We start from the raw sequence: 25,795 nt of genomic DNA on the forward strand, positions 1-25,795 counted from the left end.
GAAGGCTTTGAAATGGCCTGTCTTGAAATCAGAAGATGGAGCATCATTGACAGAATTGGCTGTTTTCCTCACAAGCTGCCTTAATACAGTGGAAGGAATTGAGTTTAAAGAAGAAATGGACAGTCCAACTAACATGCGTGCAATAATTGCAAAACTACCTTTCAGGTTCAGAGAACGATGGAGGGGATTCGCGTGTGACATCCAAGAGAAGACTGGTGTCAGAGCTAGGTTTGAAGATTTGGTGTATTTTGTGGAGAGACAGGCACGAATAGCTACTGATCCATTATTTGGCAACATTCAGGAGCCTGTGAGTTCAAAGGACAAATGCATCACAAAACCTAGCAACCCACAAAGGTACAAAGAAAAGAAAAGCACATTTGTAACCTGTGCTGAATCCATGACTGAAGCTAAACAGTCAACAAGCAAGGCAAAGGTCTTGAGCTCCTCCATTGATAAATGTAATTTCTGTCAGAAAGAACACAAGCTAGAATTTTGCAAGTCAATTGTGCAGAAACCTCACAAAGAGAGGCTGGACTTTCTGAGGTCCAAAGGTTTATGCTTTGGTTGCCTGTCATCTGGGCATCTGAGCAAAACTTGTGAGCAGAGACTAACATGCAAGAAGTGCTCATTGAAACATCCTACTATTCTGCACATAGCTAGGAAGCCTACTGGCCAAACCGAGTACAGGTGCTGGTCATAAAATTAGAATATCATGAAAAAGTAGATTGATTTCAGTAATTCCATTTAAAAAGTGAAACTTGTATATTATATTCATACATTACATACAAACTCATATATTTCAGATGTTTATTTTGTTTAATTTTGATGATTACAAATGACAACAAATGAAAATCTCAAATTCATCATATCAGAAAATTAGAATATTGTGAAAAGGTTCAAAATTGATGGCCCCTGGTGCCACACTCTAATCAGCTAATTAACTCAAACCACCTGCAAAAGCCTTTAAATTGTCTTTCAGTCTAGTTCTATAGGCTACACAATCATGGGGAAGACTGCTGACTTGACAGTTGTCCAAAAGACGACCATCGACACCTTGCACAAGGAGGGCAAGACACAAAAGGTCATCGCTAAAGAGGCTGGCTGTTCACAGAGCTCAGTGTCCAAGCACATTAATAGAGAGGCGAAGGGAAGGAAAAGATGTGGTCGAAAAAAGTGTACAAGCAAGAGAGATAACCGCACCCTGGAGAGGATTGTGAAACAAAACCCCTTCAAAAATGTGGGGGAGATTCACAAAGAGTGGACTGCAGCTGGAGTGAGTGCTTCAAGAACCACCACACACAGACGTATGAAAGACATGGGTTTCTGCTGTCGCATTCCTTGTGTCAAGCCACTCTTGAACCACAGACAGCGTCAGAAGCGTCTTGCCTGGGCTAAAGAGAAACAGGACTGGACTGCTGGTGAGTGGTCCAAAGTCATGTTCTCTGATGAAAGTAAATTTTGCATTTCCTTTGGAAATCAAGGTCCCAGAGTCTGGAGGAAAAGAAGAGAGGCACTTCATCCACGTTGCTTGAAGTCCAGTGTAAAGTTTCCACAGTCAGTGATGGTTTGGGGTGCCATGTCATCTGCTGGTGTTGGTCCATTGTGTTTTCTGAGGTCCAGGGTCAACGCAGCCACATACCAGGAAGTTTTAGAGCACTTCATGCTTCCTGCAGCTGACCAACTTTTTGGAGATGCAGATTTCATTTTCCAACAGGACTTGGCACCTGCACACAGTGCCAAAGCTACCAGTACCTGGTTGAAGGACCATGGTATCCCTGTTCTTAATTGGCCAGCAAACTCTCCTGACCTTAACCCCATAGAAAATCTATGGGGTATTGTGAAGAAGAAGATGCAATACACCAGACCCAACAATTCAGAAGAGCTAAAAGCCACTATTAGAGCAACCTGGGCTATCATAACACCGGAGCAGTGCCACAGACTGATCGACTCCATGCCACGCCGCATTGCTGCAGTAATACAGGCCAAAGGAGGCCCAACTAAATACTGAGTGCTGTACATGCTCATACTTTTCATGTTCATACTTTTCAGTTGGCCAACATTTCTATAAATCCTTTGTTTTTATTGGTCTTCAGTAATATTCTAATTTTCTGATATGATGAATTTGAGATTTTCATTTGTTGTCATTTGTAATCATCAAAATTAAACAAAATAAACATCTGAAATATATGAGTTTGTATGTAATGTATGAATATAATATACAAGTTTCACTTTTTAAATGGAATTACTGAAATCAATCTACTTTTTCATGATATTCTAATTTTATGACCAGCACCTGTATAACAAGACGGCGACTGACAGCAGTCCACCATCATTGGATGAGGAAACTTGTGTTTGCACTGGGGCCGGGGATGCAAAATGTGCTCTAGCTGTGGTTCCAGTGAAAGTTAAGTCTGAGAAAGGAACACATGTTGTGCAGACCTACGCATTTTTAGATTCAGGCAGTTCAGCTTGTTTCTGTTCTGAAGACTTGATGCGTCATCTCAATGTGACTGGAAGAAAGACCAACATCTTACTGCGCACAATGGGACAAGAAAGACCTGTTAGCACACAGGTTGTCACAGGATTGGAGATTTGTGGATTGGAAGGTGATTCTTATGTGTCACTTCCCCAGGTGTATTCACAAAGGGAGATTCCTGTCAAGGAAGACTGCATTCCGAGACAAGAAGATGTGGATAAATGGCCACACCTGAAGGAAATCCGTATCCAGGATATTGAGGCTGGTGTGAGATTATTAATAGGAACCAATGTGCCAAAGGCTTTGGAGCCCTGGAAGGTTGTTAATAGCACGGGTAATGGGCCTTATGCTACGAGAACCGTCCTGGGGTGGGTTTTAAATGGCCCTCTGCAGAAGGAAAACCATAGGCAGAAAGATGAGAAATGGCCACAAGTATCAGTGAACAGAGTTTCTGTGGCATGTCTCGATGATCTCATTCATCGCCAGATGAAGCTTGACTTTCCTGAAGCTCAGCAAGCAGAGAAAATCGAAATGTCTGTAGAAGACAGACGATTCATGGATTCGGTGTCTAAGTCAGCACAATTGATCGACGGACACTTCAGCATTGGTCTTCCCCTGAAAGCGGTGGATGCAAAGTTTCCTAACAATCGCATGATGGCTGTGCAAAGGGCAGAGCATCTGCGAAGGAAGTTAAAGAGGAATGAGCAGTTCTGTCAGGATTATGTCAAGTTCATGAGTGACATGCTTGAGAAGGGCTATGCAGAGAAAATTCCAGAAGACGAGGTGCACAAAAAGGAAAATGCAGCAAGGACGTGGTACATCCCACATCACGGGGTCTACCACCCTACCAAGCATAAGATAAGGGTAGTATTTGATTGTGCAGCCAAGTTCCAGGGAATTTCTCTGAACTCACAGCTACTTCAAGGGCCAGGCCTAACCAATTCATTGATTGGTGTTTTGATGAGGTTCAGGCAAGAACCAGTAGCCTTCATGTCAGATATAGAAGGCATGTTCCATCAGGTACGGGTCCCTGCCAAGGACGTGAATCTTCTGAGATTCCTGTGGTGGCCACAGGGGGACCACAGACAAGAATTGGAGGAACATAGGATGGTTGTGCACTTATTTGGGGCAACCTCATCCCCAAGTTGTGCCAACTATGCACTCAGGCAACGTGCTGAACACTTCCAAGATCAGTTCAGTGCAGAGGCATCCAAGACAGTGATGCGACACTTCTATGTCGATGACTGCCTGCGATCAGTTGCATCTGAAGATGAAGCAGTGGCACTGATACAGGAAGTAAGAGCTCTGTGTGCTTTGGGCGGATTTAGAGTAACCAAGTGGACCTCTAACAGTCGCAAAGTCCTGGCATCTGTTCCAGAAGAGGAAAGGGCCTCAGGTGTCAGAAATTTGGATTTGGACAAAGACTCTCTTCCTCTAGAAAGGGCCCTAGGAGTCCAGTGGTGCATTGAATCCGATGCTTTGAAGTTCAAAGTAACTATTCAGAGGAAAGTGCTCACAAGACGGGGTTTGTTGTCTATGGTTAGTTCCATCTACGATCCTCTAGGGATTCTCTCTCCCATAATCCTCCCAGTGAAAGGCATATTGCAGGAATTGTGTGAGAGGAAACATGGATGGGATGATGATATGCCAGAACCCCTAGTGAGGAAATGGGAACAATGGATAACTCACCTGCACAAGTTGTCAGAGCTGGAAGTGAAGAGATGTGTTAAGACACATGACTTTGGAGCAGCAACAGAAGCCAGACTGCATCATTTCAGCGATGCTAGTGAGCGAGGTTATGGCACTTGTACTTACCTGGTTTTGAAAAATGAGAAGCACGAAGAACAGTGTTCTTTCATAATGGGAAAGGCAAGAGTTGCGCCTTTAAAACCAGTCACGATACCCAGGCTAGAGCTCACAGCAGCGACTGTAGCTGCAAAGATGGATGTCATGATTCGAGCTGAGCTGGATATTGTGTTAGAGGAATCTGTGTTCTGGACAGATAGTACAACGGTCCTTAGGTACATCCAGAATGAATCAGCAAGATTTCGAACGTTTGTTGCAAATAGGATTATAACAATCAGAGAACGGTCCAAAGTAAGCCAATGGAGATATGTGGAATCCTGCAACAATCCAGCGGATCATGCCTCCAGAGGCTGCACAGTGGAAGCTTTCCTGAAGGCGAATTCCTGGTTATCGGGGCCGGAATTCTTGCTGCGGACTGAGGACACATGGCCTGCCTTTCCAGAAAGTTTCAATCAGTCTCTGGTGAAAGATCCTGAAGCGAAGGAAGCTGTGGTATTTACAGTGGTCACAGAGAACGCAGAGGACGTAGTCCTAAAGTTCATTGATCATTATTCAGATTGGCACCGTCTGAAGCGAGCGGTTGCATGGATGATCAAGCTTAAAAACTCCCTGAAGCTTCTAAGTCAAAAACGAAAGCAGTTTGCATCAGACTTGAAAGCAGGAAGTGATGGTCTTGGAAAGAATGAGACTGTGGAAAGAAGGATGGCTGAATTGAAGGCTTCTTTGAGTGTCAGTCCTCCGTCCTTGGATGACATCGTAGAGGCTGAGTCAGAGATTGTTAGAATCAGCCAGCAGCGTGCATTCTCTAGAGAAATAGCTGCATTGGAAAAAGAGAAAATGGTCTCAAAGAGCAGCCCCCTCTACAGGTTGTCACCTGTCTTGCAGGACAACATCATAAGAGTGGGTGGCAGACTGAATAGAGCCAGTATGCCTGAAGAGTCGAAGTACCCGGCTATCTTGTCAAAGGGTATGCACATTACATCGCTTATCCTTAGAGCTGTTCATAAGGAAGTTGGACACAGTGGTCGCAATTACGTGCTGTCGAAACTAAGGGAAAAGTATTGGCTTCCTAGGCCTCATGCCGTCATAAGAAGCATGCTGTCTCAGTGTGTGATCTGTAGACGCCAGCACGGAACTGCAAGCAGTCAGATTATGGCTGACCTTCCAAAAGACAGAGTCTTACCTGACGAGCCGCCATTTACCAATGTAGGTGTTGATTATTTTGGCCCATTCGAGATCATGAGAGGCCGCACCACATTGAAGAGATACGGAGTGCTGTTTACGTGTCTTGCAGTAAGAGCAGTTAATCTCGAGGTTGCAAGTTCGCTTGATACGGACTCCTGTATTCATGCCCTACGAAGATTTGTTGCTAGAAGAGGTCAAGTCAAAGTGATCAGATCGGACAACGGCACAAACTTCATCGGTGCAGAACGTGAGCTGCGACAGGCAGTTCAGGAGTTGAATAAGGAACAGATTGAAGCTGAAATGGCAAAAAGGAACATTAAGTGGATCTTTAATCCCCCAACAGCGTCCCATCATGGTGGAGTGTGGGAACGCCAGATAAGATCAGTGCGAAAGATTCTGAATTCTGTCGTGAAGCAGCAGACTTTGAATGAGGAGGGGTTGCAAACACTTATGTGTGAGGTTGAGGCTGTCATCAACAGTCGCCCTCTCACGAAAGTGTCGGATGATCCCAATGACTTGGAGACAATTACCCCAAACCATCTTCTTTTGATGAAGACTAAACCTATCATACCTCCAGGTATTTTCAATGCCAAGGATATCTACTCCAGACGCAGATGGCGCCAAGTCCAGTACATGGCAGAGCTATTTTGGAAACGCTGGACCAAGGAGTATTTGCCAGAACTACAGCAAAGGCAAAAGTGGCTGCACCCAAGGCGTAATGTTACAGTTGGTGACATTGTGCTGCTGATTGATGATTCAGCTCCCAGAAGTTCCTGGATCATGGGTCGGGTCGTCGAGACCATCTCGGACAGTAAGGGAAGAGTTCGTCAAGTTCGATTGAAGACCAGCACGAATCTTCTCCTGAGACCAGTCACCAAGCTGTGTCTCCTACTGGAAGCTGATATGTAGCAAATTGTTTGCTGCATGAGACAGTGGTAAAGACTGATCTCCATCGGCGAGTCATGTGCTGGTAACCTCTGACTCCATGTTGTTCCAGTTTACGAAGACATATTGGACATTAATAGAGACTGAACTTTGAACATGCACTTTTGAAACATGATCAAAAGAGTTCCAGACATGAAAACTTTGTAAAAAAAAAAAAAGACTAATAAGACTGTACAAATTTGTTTTCAGCTGATAAGTAAGAAATAGTTTACTGTTAGTATGTTTTAGGAATCACATAGTTTGTGTTTATGGTAATTGTTTGTTTAGTTACAAGACAATTAGGGGCCGGATATGTAAGTGCCAGAATTGACAAGATTGAAATATGTGTAGTACCACTAGTTGCCTCTAGGTGGCAATAGCGATCTTTGTTGTAGGTAATTTCTGAGTTGGAAGGTCTGGCACGTCAGGCACGTCCAGGAAGCAAGCCAGCGGGTGTTTGATGTGACGGAGCTTCACCTTTTCTGACCGCAGTTTTAGGTCTAAGGAATTAAGAACATGGATATCAGTTAAAAGAGTTAGTTTATAAGCATTTTTCATTTTTTGTACCGTTTTATTTTGCATTTTTTGGAGAAAATAAATCTTTTGAGTTTGAAACCAGAAACGCGAGTTGGAACGTGACTTCGTCAGACAACGTGGCTTCACAAACAGTTTAAACACTGATATAACATTAGTGTTCATGTGTTCCTCAGATGCTCATTACATTTCCATTAGCAAGTATGACCAAGAGTCATTTAGTGGAATCCTGATAATGAAATAATAATAAAACATTATTTGGCCTCATGGATTTGCATTGTGAATTGGTCTGAAAACATTCCAATTTCTTAAAATTAGTGAAAAGCTAATTTGATCATATCCCAAATTCTTCCAGATAAACTTTGGTTTTTAAACTCAAAATCCATCTTAAACTGTAATATGTTTTTCAACCATGTTTCCCTTCCTCTTTGTACATAGTAGTTAGTTTAGTTTAGTTCAGTTTTACTAGTCTTAGTTGAGAGTGTTAAACTGAAATATGTTTTACTTGGAGCTGAATGATTTTTGTTAATAAACTCTTATATTTTGAACAGAAATTGTGGTGAATTTATTCCATGTATGTGAAGAATTAACTGTTAGTGCTCGAATCACTCTTTCATTTATTATTCTAACACACAGTTAGTAGGACTGTGTGTCATAAACAGTATATAACAGCCGAAATAATATCTTATTAATTAAGATATTTACCCCCCCACCGGGGACAGTCATGGTTTAGGACTGTGGGAGGAAGCCGGAGTACCCGGAGAGAACCCATGTATGCTCAGGGAGAACATGCAAACTCTGTGCAGAAAGATCCGGGGCCGGGAATCAAATCCAGAACCTTCTTGCTGAAAGGCAGCAGAGCTACCCACTGCCTCACTGAGCAGCCTAGGCAGGAAACAGTCAGAAAATGTTTTTAACTAATTTAAATTGATAGAATCAAACACAACATAGATAAGGGTAATCTTATCGTATCTGACGGCCATCATAAATTGATATATACCCAATTCCTATATATATATATATATATATATATATATATACACTCACCGGCCACTTTATTAGGTACACCTGTCCAACTGCTCGTTAACACTTAATTTCTAAGCAGTCAATCACATGGCAGCAACTCAGTGCATTTAGGCATGTAGACATGGTCAAGACAATCTCCTGCAGTTCAAACCGAGCATCAGTATGGGGAAGAAAGGTGATTTGAGTGACTTTGAACGTGGCATGATTGTTGGCGCCAGAAGGGCTGGTCTGAGTATTTCAGAAACTGCTGATCTACTGGGATTTTCACGCACAACCATCTCTAGGGTTTACAGAGAATGGTCCGAAAAAGAAAAAAACATCCAGTGAGCGGCAGTTCTGTGGGCGGAAATGCCTTGTTGATGCCAGAGGTCAGAGGAGAATGGCCAGACTGGTTGGAGCTGATAGAAGGGCAACAGTGACTCAAATAACCACCCGTTACAACCAAGGTGGGCAGAAGAGCATCTCTGAACGCACAGTACGTGGAACTTTGAGGCAGATGGGCTACAGCAGCAGAAGACCACACCGGGTGCCACTCCTTTCAGCTAAGAACAGGAAACTGAGGCTACAATTTGCACAAGCTCATTGAAATTGGACAATAGAAGATTGGAAAAACGTTGCCTGGTCTGATGAGTCTCGATTTCTGCTGCGACATTCAGATGGTAGGGTCAGAATTTGGCGTCTACAACATGAAAGCATGGATCCATCCTGCCTTGTATCAACGGTTCAGGCTGGTGGTGGTGGTGTCATGGTGTGGGGAATATTTTCTTGGCACTCTTTGGGCCCCTTGGTACCAATTGAGCATCGTTGCAACGCCACAGCCTACCTGAGTATTGTTGCTGACCATGTCTATCTCTTTATGACCACAATGTACCCAACTTCTGATGGCTACTTTCAGCAGGATAATGCGCCATGTCATAAAGCTGGAATCATCTCAGACTGGTTTCTTGAACATGACAATGAGTTCACTGTACTCAAATGGCCTCCACAGTCACCAGATCTCAATCCAATAGAGCATCTTTGGGATGTGGTGGAACGGGAGATTCGCATCATGGATGTGCAGCCGACAAATCTGCGGCAACTGTGTGATGCCATCATGTCAATATGGACCAAACTCCCTGAGGAATGCTTCCAGCACCTTGTTGAATCTATGCCACCAAGAATTGAGGCAGTTCTGAAGGCAAAAGGGGGTCCAACCCGTTACTAGCATGGGGTACCTAATAAAGTGGCCGGTGAGTGTATATTGGAGTAGCTCAGTCTCTTTTTTTTCAGATTTTTGTTTTTTTATTTGTATGTTGAATTGTATGTTATTTGTATGTTTGTTGAAGTATTGTTTCAGCTTTTGTTAACTATCTGCCCCTGGGTGTAAGAAATCAACTGAGGATGGTTGTTATGGTAACTTATCAAAACAAGGTTCTGAAAAAGGAAATGCAAATTGTCTTCTTCTATTGTCAAATGTCTCACTGACCTCCTTGGTTCAAGAAAAAATGCACATATTAGAAAAAATGACTTATCTAGATTTACATTTTTTTCATTTCCAAAGCAATGCTCGAGTATCCGTAGCTCATATTGCTCTGGCATACCTCAATCTCTTAGGTTTGCCTCATTTTTCTGTGATTTAGGGTAAACCAGGGAAGCCTGGGACAGACGGCGCTCCAGGACCAAAAGGATCTCAGGTACAGTTTGATTTATCTCCATGTTCTCCAGTCTGTGAAAAGTGTTCAGTGATCAGCTGCTTTGTTTCTGTTCAATGACTTCAGGGAGAACCTGGAACCAACGGACGTCCAGGAATAGAAGGCCTTCAGGTACGTCGCCATATTGCCATGGGAACCGCTTTACTGCATTTACAAGCGTTTTATGGAAACAAGATTGAGAGCTTTAAAGCTCAGGTAGTTTAAGAGAAATGATGAGATGCAGGAGGCGGCTGCAGAAAACGTTTCATTTCTGAATATTTGATTTATGATGTACAGTTAAACACATTTACATGTTAGCAGATGAGGAGGCATCAATGGCTCCAGCCTTATCAAAATATTACACTTTCTCCTTAGCTGAAGGACGCCGCTCTCATTCCATTCCCAAATGTTTGCTATGTACAGAATGAAGAATATTACTATGTATCCTGACAGAGGAACAGTCTTAATTAGATAAACTACCCGGGAAAACATCAGCTCTGACAAACAATAGGCAGGAATTATTAGGGTTTAACAGATTAATACATCATCAATAACAAACATCCTAACAAACCTAATAATCCCTGTCGCAGTATTGTTATGGTTAATAAACCATGTAAACGCTACAAACTGCTGTAATAAACACAGAATAGATAAAAGAATCAGTAAACATAAAAACCATCTCTGATACCCCTACTGTGACGCATGGCGTCCCTAAAGGCTTAGTGCTCGGCCCACTGCACTTTTCTTTCTTCCTGCCATTTCTCTCTCTGCTCTTCGTTTTTTTTTATATAATCTTTCACTGTTAAGCTGAGGATCTGCAGCTATATGTACCTGTTAACATTGGAAACTGTACTGACATTTCAAAAACATCATATTTTCATTATTATTCATTATTATTGTAATGCCATAAGGAAAAACGAGGTCTCTAAATTATTCATAATGCAGCTGTTTGCTTGGAAATGTGAGCACATCACTCCAGTATCGTCATCTTATGACTGGTTCCAGGTTTGAGCAAATATAGTGAAGTTCTTATTATCATTATGATTATTTTACAGGGAAGGCCTGGTAGCAAAGGAGAAAAGGTATGAATCATAACTTATTTTGTAATTTGTTTTGTATATAACAATAAATGTTGCTGTCTAAGTATATAGCTGATTCTCAAAAAACAACACTGGAATTACATAAAATTCAAATGTTTGAAGATAATTTTTGTGCAGTAATTTCATGTTTTATGTTATTTTAAATCTAAACAAATGATTTAGCATGCATGATCATAGACAGTCACTGCAGCTGAAGAGCAGCCTCACTTCCAGACAGTTTGACTCGGCTCGCTGTGTTGGATAATTATGAACCCAGAGCAGCTGAGGCGTTTTTAATTGTTGGAAACAATGGCAGTAAATTCTAGCCTATGTTTGCTCCCACATCCACTTACCTGGTGCATGTGTTCACTGACTGCCCCCCCAGGGAGAACAAGGCAAGGTTGGAGCTTTCGGTGCAAAAGGACAAAAGGTAGGTTTAACTGTTCAGCTGCAAACAGTGAATCGTTCAGCTTAATGTTTGCTGTTGTGTCAGTTGAAGCTCAGACACTGATTAGATTTTTTCCACAGGGTGTTGCTGGACCGTCTGGCTCGGTGGGCCCTAAAGGAGAGCAGGTGAAGTCTGATTATCACTCAAACTTTGACTCACATTTTTCACCCATGACTGGAAAAAAATATATTTGACAAACCACCTGTTTACTGCCATGACTCTTTAATGTCTCACTCAGGTCAGCTTTGCTGAATAATTAGATGTTTGTAATGCAAAAAGTACTCAGCCTGCTCAAGATGTGATGTTTAGGAAAATGCTCTAGACAAAGACAGGCAGGGGCCCCTCTGAATGGAGAAGACATCAAACAGCCCCATTCTCCAGATAGAGAAATGTTAATAGAATAGACATCCATTATCTGTTCTAGGTTGTGTCCCTCTCTTCTTGTCCCTTTTCTTCTTGTTTTCCTCTCTATGTTTTGTACTCAGCTGACTTTTCATGCTGTCTCTAAAGGAATGAAAGATTTTTTCCAAGCACTAAGCTCACTTAGCTGATTGCTCCTTCCTGTGTTTCCAAAAAGGCCAAAGTAAATAACCCAGTCCTTCTTTTCACTGTAGACAAGCCATGATCTGCTTCTCTGTTCTCCATTTTTCATTTGGATGAAATAATAGCTGCATGAATCATGACAGCAGACAAGATAGAGGAGAGCAGGAGGCGGCGTTACCAATCTACTCGCTCTGGAGAGCAGAGTTCGCTGCTTTTAGACGTTGTCTCCAAAGTCTCCAGTAGCAGAAAAAAGTCTCTAGATTTGGCGCTAGGAGCTTTTTAGAAATCAAAGTGCTAGAGGGGTCTGAAAAGTGGCTAAATATAGCGACTAAAGCGCTAAGTTGGCAACACTGCTCTTTGCATGGTTTGTTTTCAAATGGTTTGCTGCTGTCTGTTTGGACCTTTCTGAACATGTGCAGCAAATGGACTGATCCAATATGGTGGACACTGAAGGGGGAGGGGGGGGGGACACACTTAATATTATCAGCGTTCTGATGGCATAAGTTTGAACTAACAGATTCTGCAGAGTGGGAGAATAGAGATAGAATGAAGCAGAATGATGAAAAAGGGGTCCCTATGTCCTCCAGCAGTCTAAGCCTATAGCAGCAGAACTATAGAGATAGCTCAGGATAACCTGAGCCACTCTAACTAGAAGCTTTATCAAAAAGGAAAGTTTTAAGCCTAGCCTTAAAAGTAGACAGGGTGTCTGCCTCACGGACTAAAACTGGTAGTTGGTTCCACAGGAGAGGAGCCTGAGAACTAAAAGATCTGCCTCCCATTCTACTTTTAGAAGTTCTAGGAACCACTAGTAAACCTGCAGATTGAGAGCGAAGTGCTCTGTTAGGAACATAAGGAACAATCAGATCTCTGATATCAGATGGAGCTTGGCCATTTAAGGCTTTATATGTGAGAAGGAGGATTTTAAATTCTATTCTGGATTTAACAGGAAGCCAATGAAGAGAAGCCAGGATAGGAGAGATATGATCTCTCTTTTTAATTTTCATCAGAACTCTGGCTGCAGCTGAATCTGTTGATGTTTACACTCAGTTGTATGATCTGGTTGAATGATCTCTGTAAAGCTCCTAAAGATGACATGTATTGTGAATTGGTGCTATAGAAATAAACTGAACTGAATTTTACACCCAGTGAAGACATTTTCCATGTCCACAGAAAGCCCAAAAATCATATTATTCAAATTCCTCATTCCGGATGTTAAATGTTTAAGAACATGAGATGAGCACCGGCGCCCTTTGCCATCAGTGAGACAACCACAGACCCACCTGTACACCCAAAGTATCCTGGAGCCGTTCCAAACATAACAAACGGAATGGTTTCCATCAATGTTCCTTGTTCTTAAATAAATGAGAAATGGATTGTTTCTCATAAAGTGTCTCTAGACCATCAGCTTTCAGCGTCCAATGGGTTAAACTCCTCTCTGCCATCAGGAAACAGACACATTTGGTCGTGTGGAGTAATTGAAAGATTCCTGTCCAGCATGTGGGTTACAGACTCTTAATTCATCTCCTGCTCTGCACTTGTGGAATGTGAGATGTGGATTAGGTATTGTCTTGTTCCTAATGTTGCCTTTCTAAAGCAGGGAATCCAAGCTTCCAATGTTTAGTTGGGCTCTTTGGGGTTGACTGTTGTTGATTTGGGCATATTATCCATTCCGCCTCTTTTTAAATGGCTGTTTCCTCTGTCTGTCTCCCTGAAACAACAGGATCTACCGTCAGAGTTCCTCTACATCCAAAGTCAATCTAGTCTGCCTCCAGTTCCCATGGAACTCACTTACATCTGGCGCCAAAGTTTTATTTAGGTTTTTGGTTTAATGTTGATCAGGTTTCAGCAGCCAGCAAGTCTAGCAGAGTCACAGAGGAGATGTAAAGGTTTGGCTTATCTCAGTGCCAACGAGACACAAATTGTTTCTGCTGGCCTGCCCTGATGGATGGAGGTGGGGTTGAAGGTCTGATGCGTTGGATGAAAATCCAAACCTCTATTACCAGGAATATAGTCATATAGTTTAGATATTTAGGCTTTAAAAGCTACTCAAAGAGTAGAGCCCTCCCTGAACACATTATGTCCAAGTCAAGAATTGGACAACTTGTCTTCTCATCCATCGCCTCCCTTCCCTGAACAGAGGTCTGAGTAAAATAAGTATTAACATGTAGGGAGACGGATTTAAAAGTTATCAACAAAGCAGCAGAAAAAAACTATATTTTCTAAAAATTGATTCTTTGAACACCTCCAGATGGTCAGTGGCTTTAAGAACATGTGTCTACAGTGAGGAAAATGAGTTCACCCACTTAGAAATCATAGAGGGTTGCTATGGTTGGAGCATGTCCACTATGGGAGACATTATATGAAAAGAAAATCCAGAAATCATAATATCTGATTTTTAAACTTTATTTATATTATTATTAAACTATCTTATTTATTTGTGTGATCCAGCTGCAAAGAACTATTTGAGCAGCTGTCTCTCAACTAGAATTTCGATCCTCAAAGACCTGTTAGTCAGCCTTTAAATGTGCACCTCCATTTAATCTCCTAAATTAGATGCACCTGTTTGAGGTGGTTAGCTGCATAAAGACACCTGTCCTCTCCACACAATCAGGAAGAATTCAACTACTAACATGTCAGAGTCCAAAGAGCTGTCCAAAGACAACAGAGACTAAATTGTCCACCTCCACAAGGCTGGAAAGGGCTACAGGGAAATACCCAAGCAGCTTGATGAACAAAGCGGCAGATGGCCGCTCACACTGAGCCTGGTTCTGCTGGAGGTTTCTTCCTGTTCAAAGGGAGTTTTTCCTCTCCACTGTCGCTACAAGCATGCTTAGTGTGAGGGATTGCTGAAGAGTCAATGAGTCGATGCAATCAGCTGGTTTTTCTTAGATAGAAAACTTTGAATCAATCTGACTGGATGATCTGGTGAACTGGAAAGTGACCTGAGATGACATGATGTGAATTGGAGCTATAGAAATAAACTGAATAGAGTTGAACAAAGGTCCACTGTTGGAGCAATCATTAGAAAATGGAAGAAGCTAAACATGACGGTCAGTCTCCCTCAGACTGGGGCTCCATGCAGGATCTCACCTGGTGGGGTCTCACTGATCCTAACAAAGGTGAGAAATCAGCCCAGAATTACACAGGAGCTATTCAATGACCCGAAAGGAGCAGGGACCACCGTTTCCATGGTTACTGGTAATACACTAAGACCTCATGGTTTGAAATCATGTTGACATGATTGTCAAGGCCCATTATCCAGTGCCACTGGCCATCTGGATGATCCAGAGGAGTCATGGGAGAAAGCCATGAGACCAAAATAGAACTTTTTGGTCTTAATTCCACTAGCCGGATTTGGAGGAAGAAGAATGATGAGTAACATCCTAAGAGCACCATCCCTACTGGGAAGCATGGGAGTGGTTGCATCATGCTTAGGGGGGGATTTTCTGCACATGGGACAGGGTGACTGCGCTGTATTAAGGAGAGGATGACCGGGGACATGTATTGCCAGATTTTGGGGAACAACCTTCTTCCCTCAGAGCATTGAAGATGGGTGGAGGCTGGGTCTTCCAGCATCACAATGAGCCGAAGCACACAGCCAGGATGACCAAGGTGCGCCTCTGGAAGAAGCAGATCTAGGTTCTGGCGTGGCCTAGCCAGTCTCTAGACCTAAACACAATAGAGCATCTCTGGAGGGAGCTCAAACTCTGTTTGACTGATCTAAAGAACATCTGTGGGGAGGAGTGGGCCAAAATCCCTCCTGCAGTGTGTGCAAACCTGGTGAAAAACTACAGGAAACGTTTAACCTCTGGAACTGCAAACAAAAGCTACTGCAGCAAATATTAACATTGATTTCTCAGGTGTTCAAATACTTTTTTACAGCTGTATCCTACAAAGAAAAAATCCTTTATTTTTTCGTATTATGTCTCCCCCAGTGGACATGCTCCATGCTACCATGACAACTCAGAACTTGCAAAATAGCAGGGTGTTGAAAATGCTAATTTTCCTCATTGTAGACACATTAAAACCAAAACATTAGAAAATGCAATATTTTTTCCACTGCTTTGTTGACAACTTTTAAATCTGTCTCCCTATTCATGCAAAAACAACCTTTTGAAGCCATCATGGCCTTGTCCGGCTACACCAAACATGGGCAATGTGGAGTCAACAAGTCATATCCATGTCATGTATTTGTTCTACCCAGCCACTGAAGTCCAATCTGCACAGGTTAATTCACGGTGAAGATTGGACTCACCTGCTTCAGTGGCTGGGTAGAACAAATACATGACATGGAGATGACTTGTTGACTCCACATTGCCCATGTCTGGGCTACACCACCTCAAACTCACCACTTTGACAGCAAAGAAACAAAGAAACCGAAGTTGGCGGCTTCCTTTAAGGATCTTCTAAGACTCCTTACATCCAGCTGATTTCAGATGCTCTAACCGTACCTTCTCCATTGCTGCCCCAGAGCTGAGGAGTAGCTTACCTACTGATCCATGTTTCCAAGTCCAAGGTGGAGTAGTACCCCTGAAATCCTGCAGATGGCAGTGATGGCTCACTGTATGAGAAAGAAGGAAAGGTGGACAAATCTTTTTTCTTCAAAGGGAATATTTTTAGGGAAGGTTTTGCTCAATCCAGTCTTCAAATCAAAGATCTCATGTTTATCACTGCAGAGGACATGATAAACTGGGACAAGGTTACAAACCAATTCAGAATCTAAAAATGGCTTAAGAAAAGTAAAATAGTCAGTTATTATAGAATCTAATCCTAAAAGGATCATTAGTTTTGTCAGGAAAAAGACAGCTTTCAACATGCAGTTGTGGTTTTCAGTCTTTGTTCCATAATTTTGTTTTTTCAGGGAGCCAGAGGAGCACCAGGAGACCCGGGTCCAGAAGGACCAGCTGGGCCTAAAGTAGGAAACAACTTGTTGATAATCTGAGTTGATCATTTAGTTTGAAGCTGGATTTAAGATTCTGATTTGGGATTTTTAAAGGGTGATCAGGGACTAGGAGGTGTACCTGGACCTCCAGGAGAACCAGGTTCTGGCTTCCCTGGTCCAAAGGTAAGCCCTGGATTCTCTCAGTTTCTGAATTGGGCAGGATGGGGAATATCTCCGACCTGTCATTCACAAGTTCTTTTTTAGGGTGACAAGGGGAACCAGGGGAGACCAGGTCCAGCTGGACCGATGGGTTCTGGTGAGACCGGAGCTCAGGTACACAAACAGCTCACTGAAAGACTGAAGTTATGGAACAAACACAGTTATACGTTTGTCTCTTGCTGAGCTGTTAGAAACTGTGCAAAGATCAAATTTAAACAGAAAAATAAAAAAAGTTTTTTATGTTCTACTACTTTAGGGTCCACCAGGGCCTCCAGGATTACAAGGTCCTCCTGGGTTTCCAGGCGAGGGTCTAATTGGACCCCAGGTAAGTTCTGAAACAATGGTCACAAAACATCTTTCACTCTGCTGTTGATCTAGTTTTACAAAGCAGACTAAGAAAAAGGCTGAAATGCTCCGAGTCTTCAATAAACAAGCTGTGGGTCCGTTTTGACTCGTGGTTTTCTGTGTGGAACAGGGTGAAAGGGGGTACGAGGGGCCCAAAGGCAGCCGTGGACCTCCTGGACTCGGACGAAAAGGCGATAAGGTTTGATTAGCTACAGCAAACAGGCTGCAGCATAAAGCTGGACAGCTGCAGAGTTTAACACCTCTTATGGTTCTGACCCACAGGGAAGCACAGGTGAACCTGGGCTGCCAGGTTTGGCCGGGGCTCCAGGTGAAGGGCTCCAAGGAGAAAAGGCAAGACTAATAAAACAAACATTAAGATCCGGCTAATTTACCCTTTTTTTTATAGTTTTTTTGGGTTCCTATATTTCTTTAAAATAATAATAATACTAATAATTTTCTTTGGCTTCTAGGGGGATCCTGGACCCATCGGCCCCACAGGTCCCAGAGGGCCTCCAGGACTGCTAATAGTTGGACCAAAGGTCGGTGAATGAACTTTATTCAGAGGTTTGTTAGCTAGCTTCTCTATGCTAATAGGAGCAGCTGTGACGCTGAGCGACATCACCTGACCTGCTGACATGTGGTTCACATTGACTTTGCTTATTTCATTGCTTGGTCACAGCAGTTTTCTACAGGTGCCTTCAGGCAGAGCGCGGTGTCGCTAGCCAGCTCATGGATTTATATAGTATCCCAAGCTCCAAAAACTCATTTCAGGGAGATGCTTATCCCCCAACCCCCCGCCCCCCCCGGGGACAACACGCCAGCATCGTGCCCCGTACAAACACACTTAAGGCCAGCAGCTTTTCAATTAACTAACAGTCATTTATTAAACACTAAACAGAACAGGATTGGTCTTTTATTTTCAATACTTTCAATCTTGTAGCCTTGAACTTCGGTTGTGCTTTCTGTTTTCAGCATACAGTGCACCTCGCCACGGTGTCATCATTCCTCACCATGGCCAGTTCTAGACAGGGACTAATAATTAAAAAACAACAAGGTGGTAGCTCCAGTGGTAATGAGATAGGATCCCAGTTTTCATCTGCTCAATGTTTTTTTCTTCACAAAAAAAAAATGCTCTAATTGTTACAGATTTTACAGAGTTTTTCTTGAGTTCTAGCTCAAATTTATAGAAAACAGTAGTTTTAACTTAAATTAAGTCAAAAAATATGTAAAATTCCTAAATTTTAAATGTATATTGACCTCATAAGAAATAGAATTTTAATTTAACCTCATTGAAAATAAATTTCCCTTCATGCAGCTCTCTTTATATATTTGAATCCCTTGCCCTATTTTTTTATTTCATGCTTTTCTGGGCCCCCATGAAAACACGCCGGCCCCCTCCTGGCCCCCTGGTCCATTTGGTCTAGATCCGCCACTGTTCCTCCCCTTCACTAGACGCGGATATACTTTAGTATATTCTGCTGTAAAATTAGTCCTTTATTGTTGTTTTTTACTGGAGGATTGAACCTCTGGCATTTCCCAGGATGCACAGCTTTGAGCGGTAACTAGGTGACTGCCAGAGAGGAACCAGAGAAACTTATGGGACTGATCCAATCAGCTCTCTGATCAACCAGTTGCCTGGAACGCTGGTTGATCAGAGCATCGCTTTGGACAGATACGCTGCACAGGTTTCACCAGCAACCTCCTCCTCACACTCCGCTCTATTGTTGATCCTGCACAATCGCAGTAGTTCTAATCCGCACATGATGCACAAATTATTTCCTGCTCGCTATCACTGGCATTAAGAAAACACCACCTCATATAGTCTAAAATCCGGGATAATTAATCCGACTCACAGGCATCAGTGAACAACTATCTATATCAGGGAGACACCTGGAACTTCCAGGAGACCTGGAATGTCTGGATTTATATAGTATCCCAAAGCAAACCCCGTGGGGAGGCGGCGAGCGGTGAACTTCACACAGTGAAAGCGTTCACTGCCCCGCCCCCACCTGCTGCTAGGTAGGTGGGGCGATTGCTGAAGATGAAACCAGCTGAACCTTTCTATGAAAAGGTTGCCATAGTAGTTAAAGGGTTAAAGGATACAGAGATGAATGTTAAAGGTAGAAATGAGGAATACTCTGCAGAGGTCTTTAGGTGGCTTTTCATTTAGTTCCAGAAGCAGGGGGGCCACCAGGAACTAGGGGCCCCATGAAAGAGTTTGATATTGGGCCCTCAACTCCCCAACCTTAACAGGGCGGCTGCTGGTGGTTCATCTGTTTATAGCATGGAGGAATAAAGGCAGTTATTTAATGTTGCCTGGTCTGGTTGATGAAGTGAAACTCTGGGAGATTTCTGGCTGTTTGGCCTCTGGGTTATTTCTGGGATCTATAAATGCTGGATTAATCCTGGTTTAGTTTTTCTTTAAAAAAAATCTGACCGTCATCCAGACATGGCTCTGGATCAACCAAAGTGGATCTTTTTCTCACAGCTTTGGGGTTTTTCCAAAGACTAGAATATCTCCCAAAAGTTCAAAAGTTGCTCAGAAGGCCTGGTGGGGCCAGCGTACGGCAGCCTCCCTTCTGTCAACGAGCCCCAGGTCAGCGGTGGCTACTATGTAGCTTACCACCATCACTGTGTGTGAATGACTGAATGTAGTCTAAACTGCTTCATAAATAAAGGCCATTTAAATAAGGTCACATGACCTCTGTTATAATCATTGCCGGCACAGGAATACCATGTTATGCATCGCTAACGTCTGCTGGGATGGTGACGTCATCGGCCGTAATTAAAAATGATTCTATCTTAAAAACCAAATCAGCACAAATGACAGTTTTACCTGCTGAAATAAAGCAGCTCTGAAAAAGTAGGAGCTTAATGGAGGATAGTTGATTTTAATTATTTAATTTTTGATCATTTTAAATGCACAAACCTGCACTAAAGAAGCAATAACCATTCAGTCTATTTTTTCCCCCTCAGTGGGGAAGTAGGAGGATCTGAAGCTCCTCCTACTTGATGATGCGGTCCAGGATGTAAACACTGCATCTGAAATGCAGAGCGGTGAAATCACGTTCGATCTGAACCCACCTTTAGTTTTTTTTTATTCAGGCCATTTTTAAACCAGTAATCAAACACAGCATAGTCATTGTCTTCTGCTTATCTGGGGCCGGCTTGTTGGGGCCCGGGTCTCCACCGGGTCTCTGTGGAGAAAACTCATTTCAGCAGCTTTTATCCAGGATCAGTCCTTCAGTTACGATTCAGAGAAGGAGGCTAAACAGACCTTTCAGCTCAGCTCTCTCTTCTCCACAATGGACCAATAGAGCATCCACATTACTAAGGGGTGGAGCTTTAGTCTGAGGTTTCTGCACCAAACTGAATCGGACTCTCTGGTCGTTCCTGCTGCTCCGATCGAGTTCCTAAAGCTGACGCTCAGATAATAAAGTATCTGAATTCTAAGGGAATTTTACATTAAAATAAAAAAGTCTCTAAGAAATGAGGATTTTTAGATGGGAACCAAATGTAATCCTTTTAATTTTGATCCAGAAAGATTCACTTTGCATTTAAGGTTAAAGCAGCAAACAGTCTTAATGAGGATAGAACTAAACCGATTAGATCCGCTGCAGCCTTTTGGATTCAGTATTGTTTTTATTTCTGTCACATTCATTAAATAAAAATATAAAAAGGAAGCAAACCTTAAATATTTTGTGTGCACCATTCACTTTTTTTAAGGCATTTTAGAGTAAGGAATGACCAGATTTAATGGTCTGTTACTGGTATTCTGGTTTCCTTTCCAGGGTGATCAAGGTTTTCCTGGAGAGCCAGGTCTTCAAGGAGAAAGGGGCTCAGGTGAAGCAGGTCCAAAGGTATGTTTAGATGAAACATGATCAGAGGCAAAGGATGGGGAACGCTTCTCCTGATGTTCAGATCTATTAATGAACTTCCAGGGTGAGAATGGACCTGATGGGGCTCCTGGAATACCTGGAATTCCTGGAGAAGATGGAGCAGTTGGACCCAAGGTGACCCTGTGTTTCTTTACGTTTACGTTCCAACCGACTGATATTCAGTTTCAGACAAGTAAAAAAAAAACACGCTGACCTTGTGCCTTATTACGATAAAGGTAAGAAATGTTTTATCACAAAGCAGCTTAATAGGTTTATTAAGAGAGCAACAGTGAGGAAAAGTTAGCCTGTTATAAAAAGATTCAAATGACAATATATACATACCTCTGCTTAGAAGCGGTCTGCGTGAGGCTGATGGATCCAGTCATGGGGATTTTCATCAGTCTTTGATCTTAAATGTTTCCTGCTGAGGTTGAAGGAGGATCAACCTGCAGAATGTAATAGAAGACAAAACAGAAGCTGTTTTAATGAGGAATTAAGATTAAAATGAGAAGAAGTTATTGATAACACAGTAAAAACCAGGCATGGAGACAGGAGGCAAACAGAAGAGTAAACAGTAGGAGAGGAACGAGGAGAAGATCAGGACAACAGGAGAGAGATCCAACATGGTGTCAAACAAGATGAACGAGGATCCAAAACCTGGTCGGCAATGGAGGAAATGATGGAAAACAAAGAATAAAACCATAAAGGAAACCTGAACCGAAGATAAAAACGACCCAAGGAGAAAATTAAGAAGATAATCTAGACACAAAAAACATTAAAAGGTTTAAACAACAAAAAAAAAAACAATAAATGTAAAGCGAAACTGAACTTCTCTGAGGGCTTCTCAGAATGACAGGTTTAGAGTCCAGAGACTGGAACAGGGCCATCTCTGCAGGGAACTGGATTTCATTTAGCATCTAAATTCTATTCAGTTTATTTCTATAGCTCCAATTCACATCATGTCATCTCAGGTCACTTTCCAGTTCACCAGATCATCCAGTTAGATTGATTCAAAGTTTTCTATCTAAGGAAAACCAGCTGATTGCATCGACTCATTGACTCTTCAGCAATCCCTCACACTAAGCATGCTTGTAGCGACAGTGGAGAGGAAAAACTCCCTTTGAACAGGAAGAAACCTCCAGCAGAACCAGGCTCAGTGTGAGCGGCCATCTGCTGAGGCCCACTGGGGTTCAAGGAGACAGAAGCAGACATAGAAAAAGAAGCATAGATACAAAAGGCAACTGTCAACCAGCTCCACAGGCGGCCCCGTCCAGGAAACACACAGCCAGGCAGACGAGCTCCGAGCCAGCTCCCATGTCAGAGGATGAAGAGAGCACAGCGGCGTAGGAAGCGGGGGGGACGGGGGGGACATGTCCCCCCCCAATATAAAAGCCAGGTGGATATGTCCCCCCCAAAAATTGTACCGCAAAATATTAGATTTTGACAATTTTTTAGCTATCGTGCTTTTATTTTGAAGGCGCAGCATAGCGTTACGTCACTGTACTCCCCCTCCCCTCTATGAACTGCTGAGTGTTTGAGCACTCAGAGGGAAACAGCGATACAGAAAGTTAGAAACTTGTTAATGAGGTAAAATGGTCTGTCGGGAATGCTGCTATGAATATTGCTTATTTATAACGTCTTGTTGTCAGTTCACTTTCATATATAGAAACTGAATCTTTTTGGTTTAGGCATCTTAGTCTTGTAGGAAGAGGATTAGAGCCACTGAAAAACGTTAACTGATTTTTAAATATTTTTTTAGTTTAACATTGGTTTAGTTTGACTTTTTTTCTGACTTTTTTTCCCAGATTTCTGACTTTAATCTCAGAATTCTGACTTTTTTCTCAGAAATCTGACAGATGATTAATATTTCTAATCAGTTTACAGTTTTTTTTGGTGGGGGGAGGGGGGACTATACAGATATATAAAAACAAGAAGGTCTACCTAAAAAATAACCAGAATATATGTTTAGAGTAAAGATTGACTACTTGTGTTTACACAAGCACACAATTTCAAATCTGCTGAGCTTGCTGTGCAAGAAAATGTAAAATATACGTATAAAGAAATATAACAGGAAGTACTGCTAAAACATAAACTAAATGTTAAATAATGTAGATATTGGTTTAAAAAATTCTTCAGATTTGGAAATTTGGAAGGAATACATAATTTTGAAATTAATCCACAAATCTGGCAAAAAATAAAAAATAAATAAATAAAAAAGTTGCACCTTTTTACTTGAGGAATTTGTTGAATAACTTCATAATTATGAGTTTAACTAGTTGGAGGTAATGCTACACTTCTCTGCTTCCTGTCCTGCTCATAAAAGGTAAACATTATAAACCCACCATTCATTTTCTACACTATTTGGAAAACACAACACAAATGTAATATAACAAAAGTATGTTTAACAACAAACATGTTAGCATCAAGCCATAGCCATGTCTATTTTAGAGACTAGCTCTCTTGTTTAATGACCCTCTGCTCCTCCATTAATGAGGGGACCCCTCGGGAACGTAAAAAGTTGCCTAATTCTGTCATTTTCCACCAATGTGTCACTGGCTCTCTCAAACAACTCACATCTTTGTCAGTGAAGCTGAGTGCTCCACATCTCTGCCTTCATGGTGCCCATCTACATTAAGATCCAAAATTCTGAGAAAAAAAGTCAGAATTCTGAGATTAAAGTCAGAATTCTGAGAAAAAAAGTCTTAATTCTGAAAATAAAAGTCAGAATTCTGACTTTTTTCCCATATTAAACTGAAATAAAATGTAAAAATCACTTAATTTTTTTTTCTCCAGTGGCCCTAATCCTCTTCCGTAGTCTTGGGCTGATCACTCATCCGATATTTAACTGCTAACTTTCTCTAGACGTTTGCCACGCTAGCCAAAATGTTTTTTTTTTTTTATATATCTCATTTCAGTACAATGCCACCACCAACTAAAAGGCTGAAACAGCAGTAGGACTTACTCAGATTTTTTTTTAAAGAGAAACCTCAGTGTGAGTAACAGTCACCTAACACAACTTGTGTTGAAATTAGCCCGGTCTGGGTGTGCATTTTACGAGGATTTTTTATTTTTTGCATGGTTTTGATTCCCCCGAAATGGACAGATGTTATACCTGCCGCGCTCCTGATCGTTAGTTAACCACAGGGAGAATTAATTCTAATTCTTAGCAGCGGCGGCCGCATTGGTTGTGCAACCACTAATTAACCAACTAATTAACTTCTGCACCTTTATTTCCTCAAACTGCTGGCTCCTCTTTTTAGACTATAAACAGATTAACACAACATTGACAACTCTGTAGTTTTCTCTGTTCTGTACTGCAAATTGGAATTAAAGACGCCATTTCTACCAAAGGTCTGGACAGACTGGCCACCTGTCTAGGGTGGACCCCGCACCAGCACCTCCCGACCCCACTAAGGGACAGAAAATGGAAGGATAGATGGATTTCTACCAAAGATTTAGAATGCGTTTTTGAACCAGATGCTTCAAAGCGCCCTGTCCATAATTCTTCACCACACTGTCAGCTCCCTCTGTCAGTCAACCTATATAAATTCATTTTTGACCATTATTGCAAGTTTGACAAAATAAAACACATCAAACTTTGCACTTGTGTGGCCTACTGAATTGTTTTGATTTTCTAGTGCGTATGCGGACACTAAATATGCCAAGGGCTGAAGCCCTTGAAAGACATCTCCCTTTGCTTAATAAAAGACTCCAGTCATTTTGTTTGGTGATATGCTCACATCTTATGAACAAATGCATTATGTACATTTTAAATGCATTATTTTTGCAAACACATTTATAAAGGAATAAAGTAAAAGATTAAATAGCCTTTTTTTTAAGTAGCGTACTTAAGATATGTTTCTGTTGAATATTTACGAATCTCAGCTTTCCGACATGTGTCCCCCCCAATTATAAACATATTCCTACGCCCTTGAGAGAGCACATCCAGTTAGTCACAGTCAGAGAAACAGGACTACACTGGAAAACAGGCCAAGCTCCAACATCTAGAAACAAAGGTGTTGATGGCAGCAGCACAGCTGATATTTCTCTCCAGGATGGAGTCACAGCCAAACAGGAACAGACCAGATGAAGCTACTTAGAGATGTCCCGATCCAGGTTTTTGCACTTCCGATCCGATACCGATATTGTTTTTGGACTTCCAATCCGATACCGATACTGGCCGATACCAGCCTATCCGAGCATGTATTTAAGTTTAAGTTAAAGTATTTAGCCTTGGTTGTAAGACTCATGTTGAAAAGGGTTTTAGTACTCTTGATAACATCTAGCCAGCTAAATTAGGTGAGATTGAATAAAACACAATGCTTGGTAACAACAAACTTATCTGTTTATTAAGAGATAAACACAAACTGGACAAAATCATGAATAGCAATCTGAAATTGCACAGTGAACAGTAAAACCGTAAACAGTTAAAGGTGCAAGTATTACTGCAAGTTTGAATAAAAATGCAAAACAGGGAAACACTGGCGCAAAATAGTGGAATGGATCGTTTCAATCGGCGAAACTGGAAAATACGGACCGGATTTTTTTTTAAAAAACTGGATCGGCATTTTACATGCTTTGCCGATACGCATTTTTTTGCCAATATCGGCGTCCCGATCCGATAAGTGGATCGGATCGGGACAAGCCTAAATCTACTAAATAAACTGGAATTGGATGTTTTTTTTGTTTTTTGTTTTTTTTAAAGAAACAAAGTCATAGAAAATATGCTGATATTTCCAACGGTAATGAGGGGAAAAAAACAAGTTCATGGAGCATTAAG

At 41.9% G+C, this 25,795-nt stretch overlaps 1 protein-coding gene across 2 annotated transcripts in view; it reads left to right on the forward strand.

Annotated features, from left to right (window-relative positions):
• The window catches only part of col28a1a (collagen, type XXVIII, alpha 1a), an 89,333-nt gene that overhangs the window by 18,864 nt on the left and 44,674 nt on the right, over positions 1–25,795 (forward strand). The window contains exons 6-19 of one of the 2 annotated variants that reach the window (XM_038275319.1): positions 9,571–9,624; positions 9,709–9,753; positions 10,677–10,703; positions 11,086–11,130; positions 11,229–11,273; positions 16,553–16,606; positions 16,688–16,756; positions 16,838–16,906; positions 17,049–17,117; positions 17,268–17,336; positions 17,420–17,488; positions 17,608–17,676; positions 20,929–20,997; positions 21,079–21,150. In XM_038275319.1, coding sequence (XP_038131247.1) covers positions 9,571–9,624; positions 9,709–9,753; positions 10,677–10,703; positions 11,086–11,130; positions 11,229–11,273; positions 16,553–16,606; positions 16,688–16,756; positions 16,838–16,906; positions 17,049–17,117; positions 17,268–17,336; positions 17,420–17,488; positions 17,608–17,676; positions 20,929–20,997; positions 21,079–21,150 — 825 coding nt within the window. The remainder of the gene's footprint in view (positions 1–9,570; positions 9,625–9,708; positions 9,754–10,676; positions 10,704–11,085; positions 11,131–11,228; positions 11,274–16,552; positions 16,607–16,687; positions 16,757–16,837; positions 16,907–17,048; positions 17,118–17,267; positions 17,337–17,419; positions 17,489–17,607; positions 17,677–20,928; positions 20,998–21,078; positions 21,151–25,795) is intronic. The other variant, XM_038275320.1, reaches the window with a different exon arrangement.

Source organism: Cyprinodon tularosa, unplaced genomic scaffold, assembly GCF_016077235.1.
Source record: "Cyprinodon tularosa strain WSP-4 unplaced genomic scaffold, ASM1607723v1 ctg952, whole genome shotgun sequence".
Lineage (NCBI taxonomy): Eukaryota > Metazoa > Chordata > Actinopteri > Cyprinodontiformes > Cyprinodontidae > Cyprinodon > Cyprinodon tularosa.